A 16,683-nucleotide genomic window follows, 5' to 3' on the forward strand; every position below is an offset into this window, starting at 1 on the left:
TGGAATCATCTGGATTTCTGGATCTAATATTGTTTGGTTGTAGTCTGTCTTCCTTCTAATTACTGTGATCTGCCTTTTCATAAATATTCCTTTAGGATCTAACAAGTTTAGAACAAGAGAATTTACCTTTTAATTAGCCTTTAACAACCTAAAAAGGTCTCTAAGCTTTTTAGTCATAAAAAGCATCACGCCTACACCTTTCTCATTTGGAAAAGGGTTAGAATCTAAATATCTATATGTTGGTTGAGGATGTTGAGTAGAGAGCTCACATTTTAGGGAATGTTAAAGTATTACGTATAGTTCTGGAAATTCAAAAAAATCACCTAATGGAAATGTGTTTCCTTCTGAGTTTGTTGCCCTCTTCCTGTGAAAGGTTTTCTGTCATTCTAGGGTTTGTTTTTGTATTATTGGTCAATATTTGCTGCATTTATATTCTGTCCATCATAGAGTCATAAGGATGGAGATGTCAGAAAGTCATAAAGTTTTCTACTTAAAATACCATCCACATGTTTTTAATCATAGAAGTTGCTAGATACCTGGACATCTAGATCTCAAAGTATTATCTTATATTCTGTTGCCCACTTTTGAACTCTCAGAATTCAGGGACTTGAGGGAGAAAGTTGAAAACTTTTTCCCTTTTTTTTTTTTGCTTGAGTTTTCTTATTACCTTGAAACTTAAAGAAAACCCTTGTTATCAGCTGGGCACGGTAGCTCATGCCTGTATTCCCAGCACTTTGAGAGGCTGAAGTGGGAGGATCCCTTGAGCCTAGGAGTTGGGACCAGCCTGGACAACATAAGGAGACCCCATCTCCACAACATATAAAAATAAATTAGCTGGGTGTAATGGTGCACACTTGTAGTCCCAGCTACTTAGGAGGCTGAGGTCGAGGGATAGGTTGAGCCCTGGAGATTGAGGCTGCAGTGAACTGTGATCGCACCACTGCACTCCAGCGTAGGTGACAGAGTGAAACCTTGTCTCAAAACAAAAACAAAAGAAAACTCTTGTTATCATAGTTCTTCTTAGGAAAAACAAAACTGCAGACCTAGAATAAGATCTAATTTAATAATCAAAACTATTTAATTAAACTTTCCTTTAGCTGGCCAGGCACGATGGCTCACACCTGTAATCCTAGCAGTTTGGGCGGCTGAGTGGGGCAGATCGCTTGAGCTCAGGAGTTCCAGACCACCACGGGCAACATAGTGAAACCCCGTCTCTACAAAAAATACAAAAATTAGCGGCTGTGTTGGCACGTGGCCATAGTCCCAGCTACTTGGGAGGCTAAGGTGAGAGAATTGCATAAGCCCAGGAGATCGAGGCTGCGGTGACCTGAGATCATGCCACTGCACTCCAGCTTAGACGATAAAGTGAGACCCTGTCTGGAAAAAAAAAAAAAAAAGTTTCCCTTAGCTTAGGTTTCTAAGAAAATCGTTCAAATATAGTTGTATTGGGAAGGTGTTATTGGGCTAAAAAGCGAATGTGAATGAGAAAATCCACACCTACCAGAATAGGAAATCAATAGACATTATCTAAAACAGGATAATCAAAGCAGGACAGTATAAAGATTCTATTTAGAAAACTCTTAAATACTAAAAAGATACTGCTTTAAAAACAAAAAAAAGAAAATTACTGTCTCTGGGAAAGCAGTGGGAGTGGAGGTAGATGGAGAGAACAGAAATTGCTTTTGTCAAAAAAAAAATGCCTTAGCACTATTTCAAATTTTAAACTATTTACATACAATATTCTGATAAAAATTAAAATTTATTGTAAAATACTTTAAGATTTTCTTGGAACATCTTTAGATCTCCAATCATTGTTTTTCTGTTGAGATTTTATTTTATAATATTAAGATCTAAATTCCAGAGTAAACTGGAAATTGATGAAAGAGCTAAGTATTTTGAAAAACGTGGATTCCTGGACTTTTTCATCTGATTTGCACTTACAAAAATAAATTATGTTTAAAAATAAAATAAATTCTAATGTAAATATTTTCATACCAACCTGACAGACTGTATGAACTTTTGAATATCATAACTTTTGTATTATCTGTGGGATAATTATCAATGGAAAATTCTTCAGTTTCTTCATTTTCAATTACATTATTTTGATCCAGTATCTGTTTGGGAAATGGCAATTCTGTTTCCTTTGGAGTGTTCTGGAAGTTCCAAGGGTTGTCAAAATTATACAAGAACTTTTTCAAATATGGTATAGTATCAGATTCATCTGTTTTTTCTGAGACTGGTTTCTTGTCTATTTGATCTTCCGTTTCTATAATTTTTATCATTTCTATTTCTTGTTCTTTTTCAGGGTCTAATTCACTTGTTAGAGGATGTTCATGTTCATCTGCCCCACCATCTTCTTCATTTTTCCTGTCATCTAACATAATTTTATCTTCCTTGGCATATGCAAAGCCTAGTATAGCAAAACCAAAATCAAACCAACTTGGCTTGAGACTCAAGCTATCATTAGTGATTGTGTCTTTTTTTTCTGTTAATATTCCTGTACATGGAACTGTGGCTTCTTTATCAGATGATATGGAATTGGGAAAATCTTGTGGTAGTGGATTGCTTTCTTCAGCTATTAATTCAAGCCCTGTATCCTCATCTCCAAAACCTAAATAACTTGTAAATCCACCACCAAACCAACCAGTGGATTGAGGTTTGGGAATGTGCTCTGACTCAGATGCTAGTTCAGACTGTGTCTTTGGCACTGAATCAATTTCTGATTCAGATTCTTGCTGATGTTCTGTTTGAGGCTCACCATTATTTAATTCCTCTAGGTCATTCTCATCTTCCACTGCTATTTTTCTACTCCGAAATGAGCTTTCTTGTACAGGTTCAATAGCTGATTCAAAAGCCTTCTCTTCAGCTTGTTCTCCTCCCAATCCAAACCATTCTTTGACTCCAGACACAGCTGAAGATGGTGGGACATGCACTTCTGGAATACGATCCTGTTCCGTACTTTCAACAACTACTTCTTCCCAGTCTTTTGATTCACTGGTACTTCCGATATCTTCAGGAGCCTCTAATGCTGGAACTTGGTCTTCAAACAAAGTACTTTCATAAGTTGCATAAAATCCAGGTTCTATCTGAAAATCACTTTCATATATACTAGATTTTTCATCTTTATCTTCTTCATAAGGATATATATTTTCACCATAATCACCATTTAATTCACTATCTTCATTGTCAAATGTGTAACTTACTCCAAGAAGACAAACAAAGTCAGATTCCTAAAAGGAAAATATATATATATGATTAACATGAATGTACTAGAGCTCCTTGTTTCTCCCTGAGTCATTTAAAATGGATGATCGTGATATTCCCAAGACACATGACTAGCTCAACAGCAGAGCAAAAACTCAAACACTTGTATCACAGCTGACTTCAAGGCTAATTATGTAAACCTAAATGAAAAACCTTTTACATTATGGTTTTTTGTTTCTTTGTTTGTTTTTAGAGACAGGGTCTTGCTCTGCTGCCCAGGCTGGAGCAGAGCTCACAGCTTGCTTGAACTCCAGGATTCAAACAATCCTCCCTCCTCAGCCTCCCAAGTAGCTGTTACTATACCCAGCTAATTTTTAAAAATTGTGAAGATAGAGTCTCGCTATGTTGCCCAGGCTGAACTTGAACTTCTGGCCTCAAGCAATCATCCTGCCTCAGCTTCCCAAAGCACTGGGATTACAGATGTGAGCCACCACCCTAGGCCCATTATGATTTATTTGTTATTAAATAGTTGAAATTTTGGGGCCAGGTATGGTGGCTCACGCCTGTAATCCCAGCACTTAGGGAGGCTCAGGCGGGTGGATTGCCTGAGCTTAGGAGTTCGAGACCAGCCTGGCCAACATGGCGAAACCCATCTCTACTAAAAAATACAAAAATTAGCCAGGCATGGTGGTGGGCGCCTGTAGTCCCAGCTACTCAGGAGGCTGAGGCAGGAGAATTGCTTGAACCCAGGAGGCAGAGGTTGCAGTGAGCCAAGATCGCACCAATGTATTTCAGCTTGGGTGACAGAGTGAGACTCTGTCTCAAAATAAATAAATAAATAAATAAATAAATAAATAAATAAATAAATAAATAAAAATTTTTAAAAATAATTGAAATTTTTGAGAAGCAGAGGCAATCAATGCTTTCAGTGTATTCTGCAAACAAAATCTGATGAAAAGGCATGCATATCCACAAAATCTTGTACCTCCTAAGAACACACTGACTGAACACATGTGTGTTTGCCTTGATTTGAGGTAGGGTTCTATGGTTTGACTGTGTCCCCAAAAACCATATATTGGAAACTTAATCCCAAATGCAATATTGTTGACAGGTGAGGCCTGGTGAGAGGTGATCAGTCCATAAGGGCAGAATGGGTGGGATTAATGCCATTACTGCATGAGCGGGCTTGTTATCACAGGAGTGGGTTCCCTTATAAAAGGACCACCAGTTCAGCGCCTGTCTTGCTCTCTCTCTCTCCCTTTCTCCCCATCTTGCCTTCCAGTATGAGATGTTGCATCAAGAAGACTTCTCAGCCTTCAGAACTGTGAGAAATAAATTTATTTTCTTTGTAAGGTATCCAGTCTCTGGTATTCTGTTATAGCAGCACAACATTGACTAAGAGGGGAATTTCACAGCATCTGGTTATAGCTCAGACAGACCAGAGACTCTAAAGCAAGCTTGTCCAACCTGCAGCTTACAGGCTGCATGCAGCCCAGGATGGCTTTGAATGTGGCCCAACAAAAATTCATAAACTTTTAAAAAATACTATGGGATTTTTTTTTGCAATATTTCTTTTTAGCTCATCAGCTATATTAGGGTATTTTATGTGTGGCACAAGACAATTCTTCTTCTTCTAGGGTGGCCCAGGGAAACCGAAAGATTGGACACCTCTGCTCTAAAGCATGAAAACCTTGTTAAAAGTTGCACCAAAAGGCTGGACACAGTGGCTTATGCCTGTAATCCCAGCACTTTGGGAGGCCAAGGCAGGAGGAGCGCTTGAGCCCAGGAGGTCAAGCTGCAGTGAGCCATGATTGCACCACTTCATTCCAGCCTAAGCAACAGGGCAAGATCCTGTCTTTAAAAAAAAAAATTAGCTAGGTGCGGTGGCCCATGCCTGTAATCCCAGTGCTTGGGGAGGCTGAAGTGGGCAGACTGCTTGAGCCCAGGAGTTTATACCCAGCCTGGGCAACATGGAGAACCCCTGTCTCTACAAAAAAATACAAAAATTAGCCAGGCATAGTGGCATGCACTGTAGTCCCAGCTACTCTGGAGGCTGAGGTGGGAAGATCACTTGAGCCTGGGAGGTTGAGGCTCCAGTGGGCTATCATTGCGCCACTGCACTCCAGCCTGGGTGACAGAGTGAGACCTGTTTAAAAAAAAAAAAAAAGTTGCACTGAAACAATTTGACTTCATTTATTGAGATATTGCATACAGCCAATGGAAGTGAGGATCTACTTGCTCATCTCACAGAACCACCAAATCATTAAGAGGAAACATGATGAAGACTTTTTTTTTAATACGAATGTTAGAAATAGCGATGTGTGCTGCCTTTGGATATTACCATTATGAAATGAGAATAAAGTTTAGATTTTTTAAAGAATAAGCTTCAGAATTGCAATTTTACAATATATACTTGGCACTGCAGTCTAGTACATGATTAAGAACAGACTCTGGAGTCAAACCCTTTGGCTTCAATGCCCAACCCTGCCATCTACTACCTCTGTGACCTTGGGTGAATTTTATGATCTTTCTATGCCTCAATCTCCTTCATCTGTAAGATGGGGATGTTGGGGCTCAGAAATACCCCTGAAATGAAGGCATCAGAAGCAAAATTATTTTCTGACCTTCTCCTATTCTCCACCTCTCAGTCTCATTTTCCCCTGAGGCTAGTCATAGAAAGTAGAATCCCTCTTTCCCAAGGCAGGTCATAGAAACCAGAACCCCTTTTCTCCAAAGCCAGCCATATAACCTAAAATTATTACTCTAATTTTTCCTCCTCTTTTCTATGCAAAGCTATTTATAAATTATCTGACCTACCTTATTTGATTGTAGGGCATAAGACCCCCATTCCAGGGAAGGCCCTGCCCTATAGCCAGAAAGATGCAATGCATGCTCAGCAAAGTCAAGGAGAATCCAGACAGACAGGCTTTTCTGGGTTCCCCCACTCAGTCTACTGCATTAGATCATACCCTTTTTGTTCAGTCATATCTCTACAGGGCTATCCATACTTTATTGAAGCTAAGCATAAAAATGGACAATTTCCTCTGTATCTTCGGGTCTTCATTCTTTTTTCTGTTTGTTTTTTGAGATGGAGTCTCGCTCTGTCGCTCAGTCTGGAGTGCAGTGGCATGATCTCCACTCACTGCAACCTCTGCCTCCCGGGTTCAAGCAATTCTCCTGTCTCAGCCTCCCAAGTAGCTGGGAAAACAGGCACATGCCACCACACCTGGCTAATTTTTGTATTCTTAGTAAAGACGTGGTTTCACCGTATTGGTCAGGCTGGTCTCAAACTCCTGACCTCAGATGATCCACCTGCCTTGGCCTCCCAAACTGCTGGGATTACAGGCATGAGCCACCACCCCCAGCCTGGTTCTTCATTCTGAAGTTTCGTGTGTCACGTAAAATTGTGATCAAATATTTGTATGCCTTTTCACTTATTAATCTTCCTTTTGCAAGTTGACTTTTCATCTGACTTTCAGAGGGAACTTTCCTCCTCGAATCCTCCAGGGAAATTGACAGTACCTATTTTACCAAGGTGTCATGAGGATTAAATGAGTCAAGTGTTTAGAATAGTAACTGTCTCTAGTAAATACTCCCATATCCCAGCCCAAAGTTACAGTACCCCAGATACAATGAGAAATGTGGGGATAAAAGGCCCAAATCGTCTTGCCTCTCTCTCTATTAAAGACAACTCCAAAGGGCCATCGCAGCTCCAGAGCTCCTTAGGAAATCAACTGAGACCTTCACTGCAACTACATCACAATTTGACTTCTCTGTCTGCCTGGTCATGCTTCTTTTTTCTTTGTCTTCTTTTTTTTTTTTTTTTTTTTTTGAGACAAAGTTTCACTCTGTCACCCAGGCTGGAGTGCAGTGGAGCAATCTTGGGTCACTGTAACCTCCGCCTTCTGGGTTCAAGCAATTCTCCTGCCTCAGCCTCCCAAGTAGCTGGGATTACAGGCGTGCACCACCACACCCAGCTAATTTTTGTATTTTTAGTAGAGACGGAGTTTCACCATGTTGGTCAGGCTGGTCTTGAACTCCTGACCTCAAGTGATCCGCCCATCTCAGCCTCCCAAAGTGCTGGGATTACAGGTGTGAGCCACAGTGCCCAGCCAAGTCCCGCTTTTTCTTTTGTTCTTCACAGGTGCTATTCCCAAGAGTACTACCCAGCAAACTTCTTGGATGCAAAGAGTCATCTCAATATCTGTTTCCCAGGGAACTTGACATAAGAATTTGAGGCATCTGTGTGCTACTTTGTGCCTGGCACTGTGCTAGGTGCTGGGATTCTGCAGTAAACAACAGAAAAAACTAATTGTAAATTGCAATAAATGAGGACAGGTGTGGTGGCTCACACCTGTAATTCCAGCACTTTGGGAGGCTGAGGCAAGTGGATCACTTGAGGTCAGGAGTTCGAGACCAGCCTGACCAACATGGTGAAACCCCATCTCTACTAAAAATACAAAAATAGCCAGGCTTGGTGGTGGGTGCCTGTAATCCCAGCTACTTGGAAGGCTGAGGCAGGAGAATCACTTGAACCCAGGAGGCGGAGGTTGCAGTGAGCAGAGATCATGCCATTGCACTCCAGCCTGGGCAATAAGAGGCGAAACTCCATCTCAAAAAAAAAAAAATGCAATAAGTGCTATGAAGGAAATAAACAGAAAGCTGTGATTAAGAAGCAATAATTCCTTTAGAATCATCATGGAAGGCCTCTCCAAGGCACTGGTTTTTATTTTTAATTTTCAAACTCAGCATCCTTTCATTTCAGTTTTATTGAGGTATAATTGGTATACATAAACTGCGTATAATGAATGTATGCTTTTGAACAAATGTATACACTTGTGTTACCATCACCACAATCCAGATATTAAAACATATCCTTTGCTTCCAAAAGTTTCCTAGGAGGCACTGATGTTTAATCTCAGGCCTAATGGATAAGAAGGAACTAGCCAAGTGAAGTATTTCTTCCAACCAGAAGAAATAGCCTGTTTGGGTCCCCAGGCTGGGAAAGAGCCTGGCATGTTCTAAGAACAGTCAAAAGTCCAGATTAGCCAGGATCATGGTGAATGAGGGGAGAGTGGCACCAGAGACAGGGTCAGCAAAGGAGGCAGGAGCAGATCATGTGGGACTGCGAAGCCAGGGTAAGAAGTCTGGGATTTATTCCAGGTCCAGTGAAAAGCCACTAAAGGGCTTTAACCAAAGGAATGACATAATCAGATTTTTTGTTTTTACAAGATTCATTACTGTTTGGAGAATGGATTGAAAGAGGGCAAAAGTATAGGCAAGAAGTGTAGTTAGAAGGCTATTTAGTATTCTATTCAATAGATGAAGCTGCTCGTGTTGGCACACCTGTAGTCCCAGCCATTGGCGAGGCTGAGGCGGGAGGATTGCTTGAGCCCCAGAAATTCTGGGCTGTAGTACAGTTTGATTGTACCACTGCTTTCCAGCCAAGAGATGATGGTGCCTTGAATTAGGGCAAAAAAGGAATTGAAGAGAAGACAATATACTCCAGATATATTTTAGAGATAGAACTGACAGGACCAATTATTATACAGTAAATAGACAGCTAATCCCAGAGTTTGTGATGGGAAAGAGCCAGAAAATAGGCAGTTTGTTTAACTAGATAGACTCACTTCTAGCTGACCTTATTTAAGGTAAATTGGCTTAACCCAGAATCTGAACTAAATGAGCTAACCAAGTTTATTAATTGAAAAGTCACCTCCTGATTCCCTTGAAGCCCAACATTATCATGCTCATGAAAAACTCCAACAGCAAAAGAGGATGTACAGATATGAGACTAAGGAGTGTGGTGGAAAATAAACTTTTATCTTAGTAAGACAATAGCATTAGTAATAATATATAACACTTACTGAGCACTTAGTGCTGTTCTATGTACTTTACATATACTCATTTATTCTTCAATATATGTAAGGTAGCACTATATTATACTCAGCACCCCCATTTTACAGATAAGGAAATTGAGGCATACCAGGCCACATAGCTTGTAAGTGGTTGAGTCAGACTTTGAACTCAGTCCATCTCCAGAATCCATGCTCTTAACAATTACACTCTACTGCCTGTCTGTTAATTGTTCAGAAAGCAAAATCTTTTACTGTCACCTAATTTGTCTTACTTAATTCTATTCAAATATTCAAGCTATTCCTAGAGTAAGTTCTCAGGCCAACTATTTTATGCATTTACTATAAAAGGTACATAACCAATAGGCACTGATACCTGGGAAAACCGTTTTAACCAAGAAATTTTAAATTCAATTAACAACTGAGAATGAGTTTACTCACTTTCGTTGACATCTGAATTTCCTCAGATATGAACACCTCTTCAATCTGGACTGCATCTCTGGGAAAATATCCAAACTCCTTTCCTTTCTGTCAAAATGAAGAACAAAGATTATCGAGGAAGAATGATCAAAGCAATAATAATTATTGAACCTAATTTTGTCCCAAGTCCTTGGCTTTCATCTACTCTGAATCGCAAACATTACTCGACTATCAATTTCCATATAAAAAAGAGTGAAATAATGTTCTTTTGTTATTCAAAAGAAGAGCATTTATTTAAGGAACAAAGAGCCAAATCGTAAAATGTCACTGTTTCAAACTTCAGAAGGAAACCTGTTCCACTTACTCATTTTATTCGTTTTCCTGTTCTTTAACGACCTTTCTTGTCCAGGTCAACTGCAGATTTACACTAGTAGACCTCAGATATCAAAAGGCAAGGCAATGGCGGCGGTAGCCAAGCTAGATGGAGTAGTGATATATTCAATGTTTTCAGGATGTTAAAATCAGACAGGCGGTTTAAACTCTGAAGGGCCACAGATGGATTCATCATGATAGTAAAGGTCTACAAGTCCTTCAGGGAGGATTTGGTTCCATTCTACTTTTCTGGGGCTGCCTTGATAACAGAGATCCTCTTAACCCAGTTCAAGCACAGGCAGATTGCGCCCCAAGGGTGAAGGCTTACCCATCCACCCTCAGCCCATTTCCTAACCCTGTTAAAGTTTTAAAGAACATATTTCTTTTGGTCCTCTAATCCAGCACCATTATACCTCAACTGTGATTTGTCCAGCTCTCCAGTTGCCATAACTATTTGGAAACTGACAGACTGTGGGTCCACAGTGTGGTTCCTTAAACAGCTAACTGCATGAACTAAACATCAAATGCACAAAACTAAATGTGCCTAAAACTTCACCCTGGATGCACACATTAAACACTGCTTTTGTGTGGAACCATTATTTTCACGTATAGTAAATAAAAAAGAATGCTTTCTTTGCCTTTTATGACACCTAAGATGTCAGTTTTTGTATGGCTGCATTAGATGCCTCCAATGAATTCAAGATATAGATTTTTTTTGTTTCTGTTTTTGTTTTTTAATAGAGACAGAGTCTTGCTCTGTTGCCCAGGCTGGAGTGCAGCAGTGCAATCATAGCTCACTGTAACCTCTAACTTCCAGGCTCAAGCTGTCCTCCTGCCTCAGCCTCCCTCAGCCTCTGAAGTAGCTAGGACTACAAACATGTACCACAACACCCCACTAATTTGTGTGTGTGTGTGTGTGTGTGTGTGTGTGTGTGTGTGTGTGTGTGTGTGTATTCTTGCTATGCTGCCCAGGCTGGTCTCGAACTCTTGGTCTCAAGTCTTCCTCCTGCCTCAGCTTCCCAAAGCACTGGGATTATAGGCATAAGCCACCACACCTGGCCTTAGACTGGCATTTTAAAGGCACCAGAAGCAGTAGGGAAAGTTGGAAACTGCAGAGGCCAGACAAGCAATTCTGGCCAGTGACAATTAGAAGTCCAGTCCTATAGCCCCTGATGGGAAAAGCAGAATTTTTAAATAAAATATGCTCCTTCAAACAGTGACCACAAAGGCTATACAAAAAAAGAGGTCTGGTGCATATGTAATATGGAAGTGATATATGTATCAAGTCGATCATGCTTGTTCAGCTTGGGAGTAAAAGTACTTATCATAGCACCTTTTCATTATAAACCATAATGATACAATCAAAGACAAACCTTTTTTCAATGGAAAGTATTAATCATTAATTTTCCCATGTTATATATTCAGAGATGATTTAACCTTCTAGGAATTTCAGCATACTAAAGCTTCGGGCCAAATAAAAAGCTCTATCAGCTGGGTTTTTTTGTTTTTTGGGGTTTTTTTTTTTTTGAGACAGGGTCTCACTTTGTAACCCAGGCTGGAGTGCAGTGGTACAATCATGGTTCACTGCAGCCTCTACCTCTGGGCTCAAGCGATCCTCCCACTTTAGCCTCTCAAGTAACTGGCTTTACAGGCATGAACTACTACACCCGGCTAATTTTTATATTTTTAGTAGAGATGAGGTTTCGCCATGTTGTCCAAGCTGGTCTCAAACTCCCAGCCTCAAGTGATCCGCCCACTTTAGCTTCCCAAAGTGCTGATATTACAGGCGTGAGCCACCGAGCCTGGCCCGAGCTGTTATTTTTTTCTATAAAAAACTTATACACCTAGGGCCGGGCATAGTGGCTCACGCCTGTAATCCCAGCCCTTTGGGAGGCCAAGGCAGGCGGATCACCTGAGGTCAAGAGTTCCAGACCAGCCTGGCCAACATGGTGAAACCCCGTCACTACTAAAAATACAAAAATTAGCCAGGTGTGGTGGCAGGCACCTGTAATCCCAGCTACTCGGGAGGCTGAGGCACGAGAATAGCTTGAACCCGGGAAGCAGAGGTTGCAGTGAGCTGAAATCGTGCCACTGCACTCCAGTCTGGGTGACAGAGTGAGACTCTGTCTCAAAAAAAAAAAAAAACTTGTACACCTAGCTTCCCTAGCTACCAACCTTTCTGGGGATCTCTTCAGTAACAACTCAGCCCTTCATTTGCTCAGAAAGACATGTCTTTGAATCTGATTAACTAAAACTTTGCAGTCTCTTTAAAACTTGACCATTGGCAGGGCGCAGTGGCTCACGCCTGTAATCCCAGCTCTTTGGAAGGCCAAGGCGGGTGGATCACCTGAGGTCAGGAGTTTGAGACCAGCCTGACCAACATGGTGAAACTCCATCTCTACTAAAAATACAAAAAGCAGCCGGGCATGGTGGCACACGCCTGTAATCCCAGCTATTCGGGAGGCTGAGGCAGGAGAGTTGCTTTAACCTGGGAGGCAGAGGTTGCAGTTAGCAGAGATCGCGCCACTGCACTCCAGCCTGGGCAACAAGAGCGAGACTTTGTCTCAAAAAACAAACAAACAAAAACCTTGACCATTGGCAGCACCAAGAAATGACTGGGGTTGCCTAGCCATCCCATAATATGAAGTCCCTCCAAATAAATATAAAAATCTAATTTTAAAAACAATGCATGCTATGTAAAAATAAATCCAAGGCATTCTCTTAGCCCTCCATCCCAACCATACTGCCTTCCCAAAAAGCCTCTTTTATAGAAATATTGGAACCACCACTGAACATGATCATTTTTGTTTGTTTAAATACATTAAGGGTTCTTAATATATAGACAGTGTTTTGAAATTCTTAACGTTTCTTTAAAGATGAAAAGCAGGTATCCTTGGGCGGGTGTGGTGGCTCACACCTGTAATCCTGGCACTTTGGGAGGCCGAAGCAGGCAGATTACTTTAGCTCAGGTGTTTGTGACCAGCCTGGGCAACAGAGTGAAATGCTGTCTCTACCAAGAATACAAAAATTAGCCGGGCGTGGTGACACACACCTGTAGTCCCAGCTACTCAGGAGGCTGAGGTGGGAGGATGGCTTGAGCTCAGGAGTTGGAAGTTGGAAGTTGTAGTGAGCTGTGATCACACCACTGCATTCCAGCCTGGGCGACAGAGCCAGGCCCTGTTTCCAAAAAAAAGAAAAGAAAAGGAAGGAATCTTTGTGCAAGTTGGTCATTTATTCTGCATTCAATTTTTAAAAGTAGTTACTTACACTTCCTGCCCACAAATCTTCCCTTTCTCCTGCAAGTTTAACATAAACAGATATCTCTTCTCCCTTAGTGAAGTTCAGGTATCGGCAGTCAGGTCCTCTATAATCTCTCATGGCTGAGACTCTGTTTATTAAAGCTATGTAAAACATGTAAAGAAAAATACACACTTTAAATTAAAATGATATTTCTCCCCCTTTCATCTTGCTGTCCTTCAATCCATCCTATATGTTTCCAAATGCTAATTTCTTTATATCATTTATGGCCTCAAAAACCTACATAGCCTTCCCACTGCATGCAGAATCGAGTCTAAGCCTCTGGGCCTGGTATCCAAGGCTGTCCATAACCTGGTCCCCTTTCTCTATTTGAAAGGACCTCTTCCTATCCCTTCACACAGACTTGGCTACACTCAAGCTTGTTTATCCGTTGTTCCTAGAACATATCATTATCATTCTCTAGTCTGTAGGAAAGGACAAAAGATAATCATTTTTCTTCCTGGCACTTACTATATTCTAGGCATTATGATAAGTGCTCTCATATTTTTATTTTATTAAATCCTCAAAACAGATCTATGAGGTAAATAATTTCATCTCAGTCTAATAAATGAGCCTTTAGTGAAGGCTCAGAGAATTGGTCACATAGCCCTAGTGGAGCCCAATTTGCCCTGAGGTTCTTCTCACTGCAAAATCCTCTTCCTTATTCTGAGCTTTTCTTTCTGTCCTTTCCCCAACCTAGACACCATTTTGCCCATGCTTAAGTCATGTCCTGCTTCCTCTATGAAGCAGCCTGATTATTCCAGCCTACTGCAATTGCCCTTTCTCTGAACTTTAATATTGCCTATTATCCTTACTAGGCTGCATCACTATTTACTGTTTCATTTTAACCTGTCTTGTCATCGTTCACTAAAATTAAATTTTCTGAAGGGGAAGAAACTTATCTTACATCTCATTTTATTCCCCTTACATGCATAGCACCTGCCCCCCGCCCAACCCAACTTGTAGTAGGCCCTCAATAACTATGAACAAATCACAGCCACATATGCCAGATTCAGCAGTTCAACACATGAATATACACACCATATTACCTATTATAATTATACAAACATATGTAAAATAAGATATTTTTATTGTCATGCAATTAAAGTTAAAATAACATTATAAATTTCTATAAATTTGAATGTTCCCTTTTCATGTTCTATATCTGGCCCTAAGGAAACTAAAATGAAGTTGTAATATAAAGAGGGAAAGAAAGATTTTTTTTTCTTTATATATATTTTTTTGAGGCAGGGTCTTGTTCTGTTGCCCAGGCTAGAGTGCAGTGGCATAATGATAGCTGACTGCAGCCTCCACCTCCCAAGTTTAAGCCATCCTCCCACCTCAGCCTCCCTAGTAGCTGGGACTATAGCTTGTGCCACCATGCCCAGCTAACTTTTTTGATTTTTTGTAGAGATGAGGTCTCACTATGTTGCCCAGGCTGGTCTCAAACTTCTGGACTCAAGTGATCCTCCCACCTCAGTCTCTCAAAGTGCTGGGATTACAGGTGCAAGCCACCACACCCAGCAAAAGATTATTATGATAATAAAACATCATCCAGTAAACTTCTCTATGTATTACATTATATGTCCAAAAAGTTAAGGAAGAATGTTTACTCAAAATTATTACTTATAATTTACTTATGTTTATACTAATAACATTTTTCTTTTTTAATTTTCATGTTGCAAATTAGAAGTAATTCTCACAGCCGGGCGTGGTGGCTTATGCCTGTAACCTTAGCACTTTGGGAGGCTGAGGCGGGTGGATTCCCTGAGCTCAGGCTGGGCAACACAGTGAAATCCCATCTCTACTAAAATACAAAAAATTAACCAGGTGTGGTGGCGTGCGCCTATAATCCCAGCAACTCCGGAGGCTGAGACAGGAGAATCACTTGAACCTGGGAGGCAGAAGTTGCAGTGAGCCAAGATCATGCCATTGCACTCCAGCCTGGGTGACAGAGCAAGACTCCATCTCAGAAAAAAAACAAAAACAAAAAGGAAGAATGTATTTAAAGCAATTTTTGATTCTGCTGAGAGAGAAAAAATATGTATTTATTATAAAATAAAAACAAAAGGAAAAATAACTTATTTAAAGCAACTCTAATATATTGGGATGTAATTTATTTTACACCATAAAACTAATAACAGAAATAAGTTCTTTAACAATAGAATGGAAATTAATTTCCACTTACAGTAAAGAAAGCTTTATATTCAATGACATAAATAAAAAATTTATATTCTAGCCCTGATTTCAGTATTTTTACATAATAAATAACACAGAAATGATTAACATTTGGTAAAGTTTAGAAGAATAAATCACGATGGTTTGAAATAAAAACACTTTTTAGGAACGTCATGAGAATCAGAAAGTTCTGAGTGTGAAACAGAAACTAAAAAGTAAAAGGCCTTCATAAATAAAGGCCTATCAAATTAGCCTGATATCTTTTTTTATATGAATCAATTAGATTTATCTTTTTTTTTTATAATGGGCAGTCTTCTGAGCCAGAATAGGCTCAGAGACTCCTAGATTTATCTTTAAAAATAGTAAAAGGACTGATTAGTTTTTTAACTTCTGATATATTTCTATAGCAGACTGATTTTTGCTATTTGTATATTTGTATTAAATACTACCACAAAATGCTTTGCTTCCAACATTTCTTTTTTATACCAAGCTGTACTTCATAATCCAAATATTTCTCAATGATATCAATACTCATTTTTATCATGCATGACCACAATAAGATTTTATGTCATTGCAGAGCCTCAATTTAGGAGGAGAAGAAGCGGGGGAAGCAAACTTACTTTCACATTCCAAGTCACCACATTTTTTAAGGTCTGCCAGCAGTTTTGTACTCTCCAGACACTTTGTCAGAGAAATAGCCAGAAGAAGGATTCTGTGAACGCCAAATTTCGCCATGCTAAAACAAGCAACCGGGAATCCCAAGTGAGGTTTAAGCCAATTGTTCAGGTTGTAGAGATGTCAGCCAAAACTGGAGATATTCTACTCTCTTCACTAACTATAAGAGAAAAAGGGTTGAAGTTTTAAAAATCTCTTGATAACTACATTTTTCTATCGGCTTGTTGGTTTAACTTGAGAGACAAACACTGTCTGTTTTCAATCTGCAGTGTCAGGTATTCCTGTAATACCTAAGGGTTTAATAATTAACAAGGATTTTTAGTTGGACTAATGTGTTATAAAGGAAGCCCATGTAAAACTGTCTCACTTAAAGGTAACTTGTGTTCAACAGGATAGTTTTTAAGTAGGTCTCCGCAAAAGGGTAGTTACCTGCAAATACTAATTTCAGTGGATAACGTATATAGTTGTGTGCAAAAAGAGTAATAATTTATGTTAAAAGAATGGCTTTGAAATATGGTGAAAAGTATTTTTAAAAAGATTCCACTTTTCTATTTAAAAACCCCTTATTGTTACTATGAAGTTAAAACTTATTTAGTTAAGAACAATAGTTGAAATGTAGTAAGTACTTACTATGTTCCAGGTACTGTCTTAAGTACTTAAATATATGATCTGATATAACCTT

General features: G+C 39.8%; 1 protein-coding gene across 2 annotated transcripts in view; it reads right to left on the reverse strand.

Moving 5' to 3' along the window:
• The window catches only part of MIA2 (MIA SH3 domain ER export factor 2), a 117,485-nt gene extending 101,224 nt beyond the window's left edge, over window positions 1–16,261 (reverse strand). For both annotated transcript variants that reach the window (XM_019010070.4, XM_019010068.4), the window contains exons 1-4: window positions 15,947–16,261; window positions 13,119–13,252; window positions 9,501–9,587; window positions 2,000–3,230 (exon numbers count right to left, since the gene is read on the reverse strand). In XM_019010070.4, coding sequence (XP_018865615.4) covers window positions 2,000–3,230; window positions 9,501–9,587; window positions 13,119–13,252; window positions 15,947–16,061 — 1,567 coding nt within the window. In that variant the 5' untranslated portion in view covers window positions 16,062–16,261. The remainder of the gene's footprint in view (window positions 1–1,999; window positions 3,231–9,500; window positions 9,588–13,118; window positions 13,253–15,946) is intronic.
• Window positions 16,262–16,683: the final 422 nt, after the last annotated feature.

Source organism: Gorilla gorilla, chromosome 15 (genome assembly GCF_029281585.2).
Source record: "Gorilla gorilla gorilla isolate KB3781 chromosome 15, NHGRI_mGorGor1-v2.1_pri, whole genome shotgun sequence".
Lineage (NCBI taxonomy): Eukaryota > Metazoa > Chordata > Mammalia > Primates > Hominidae > Gorilla > Gorilla gorilla.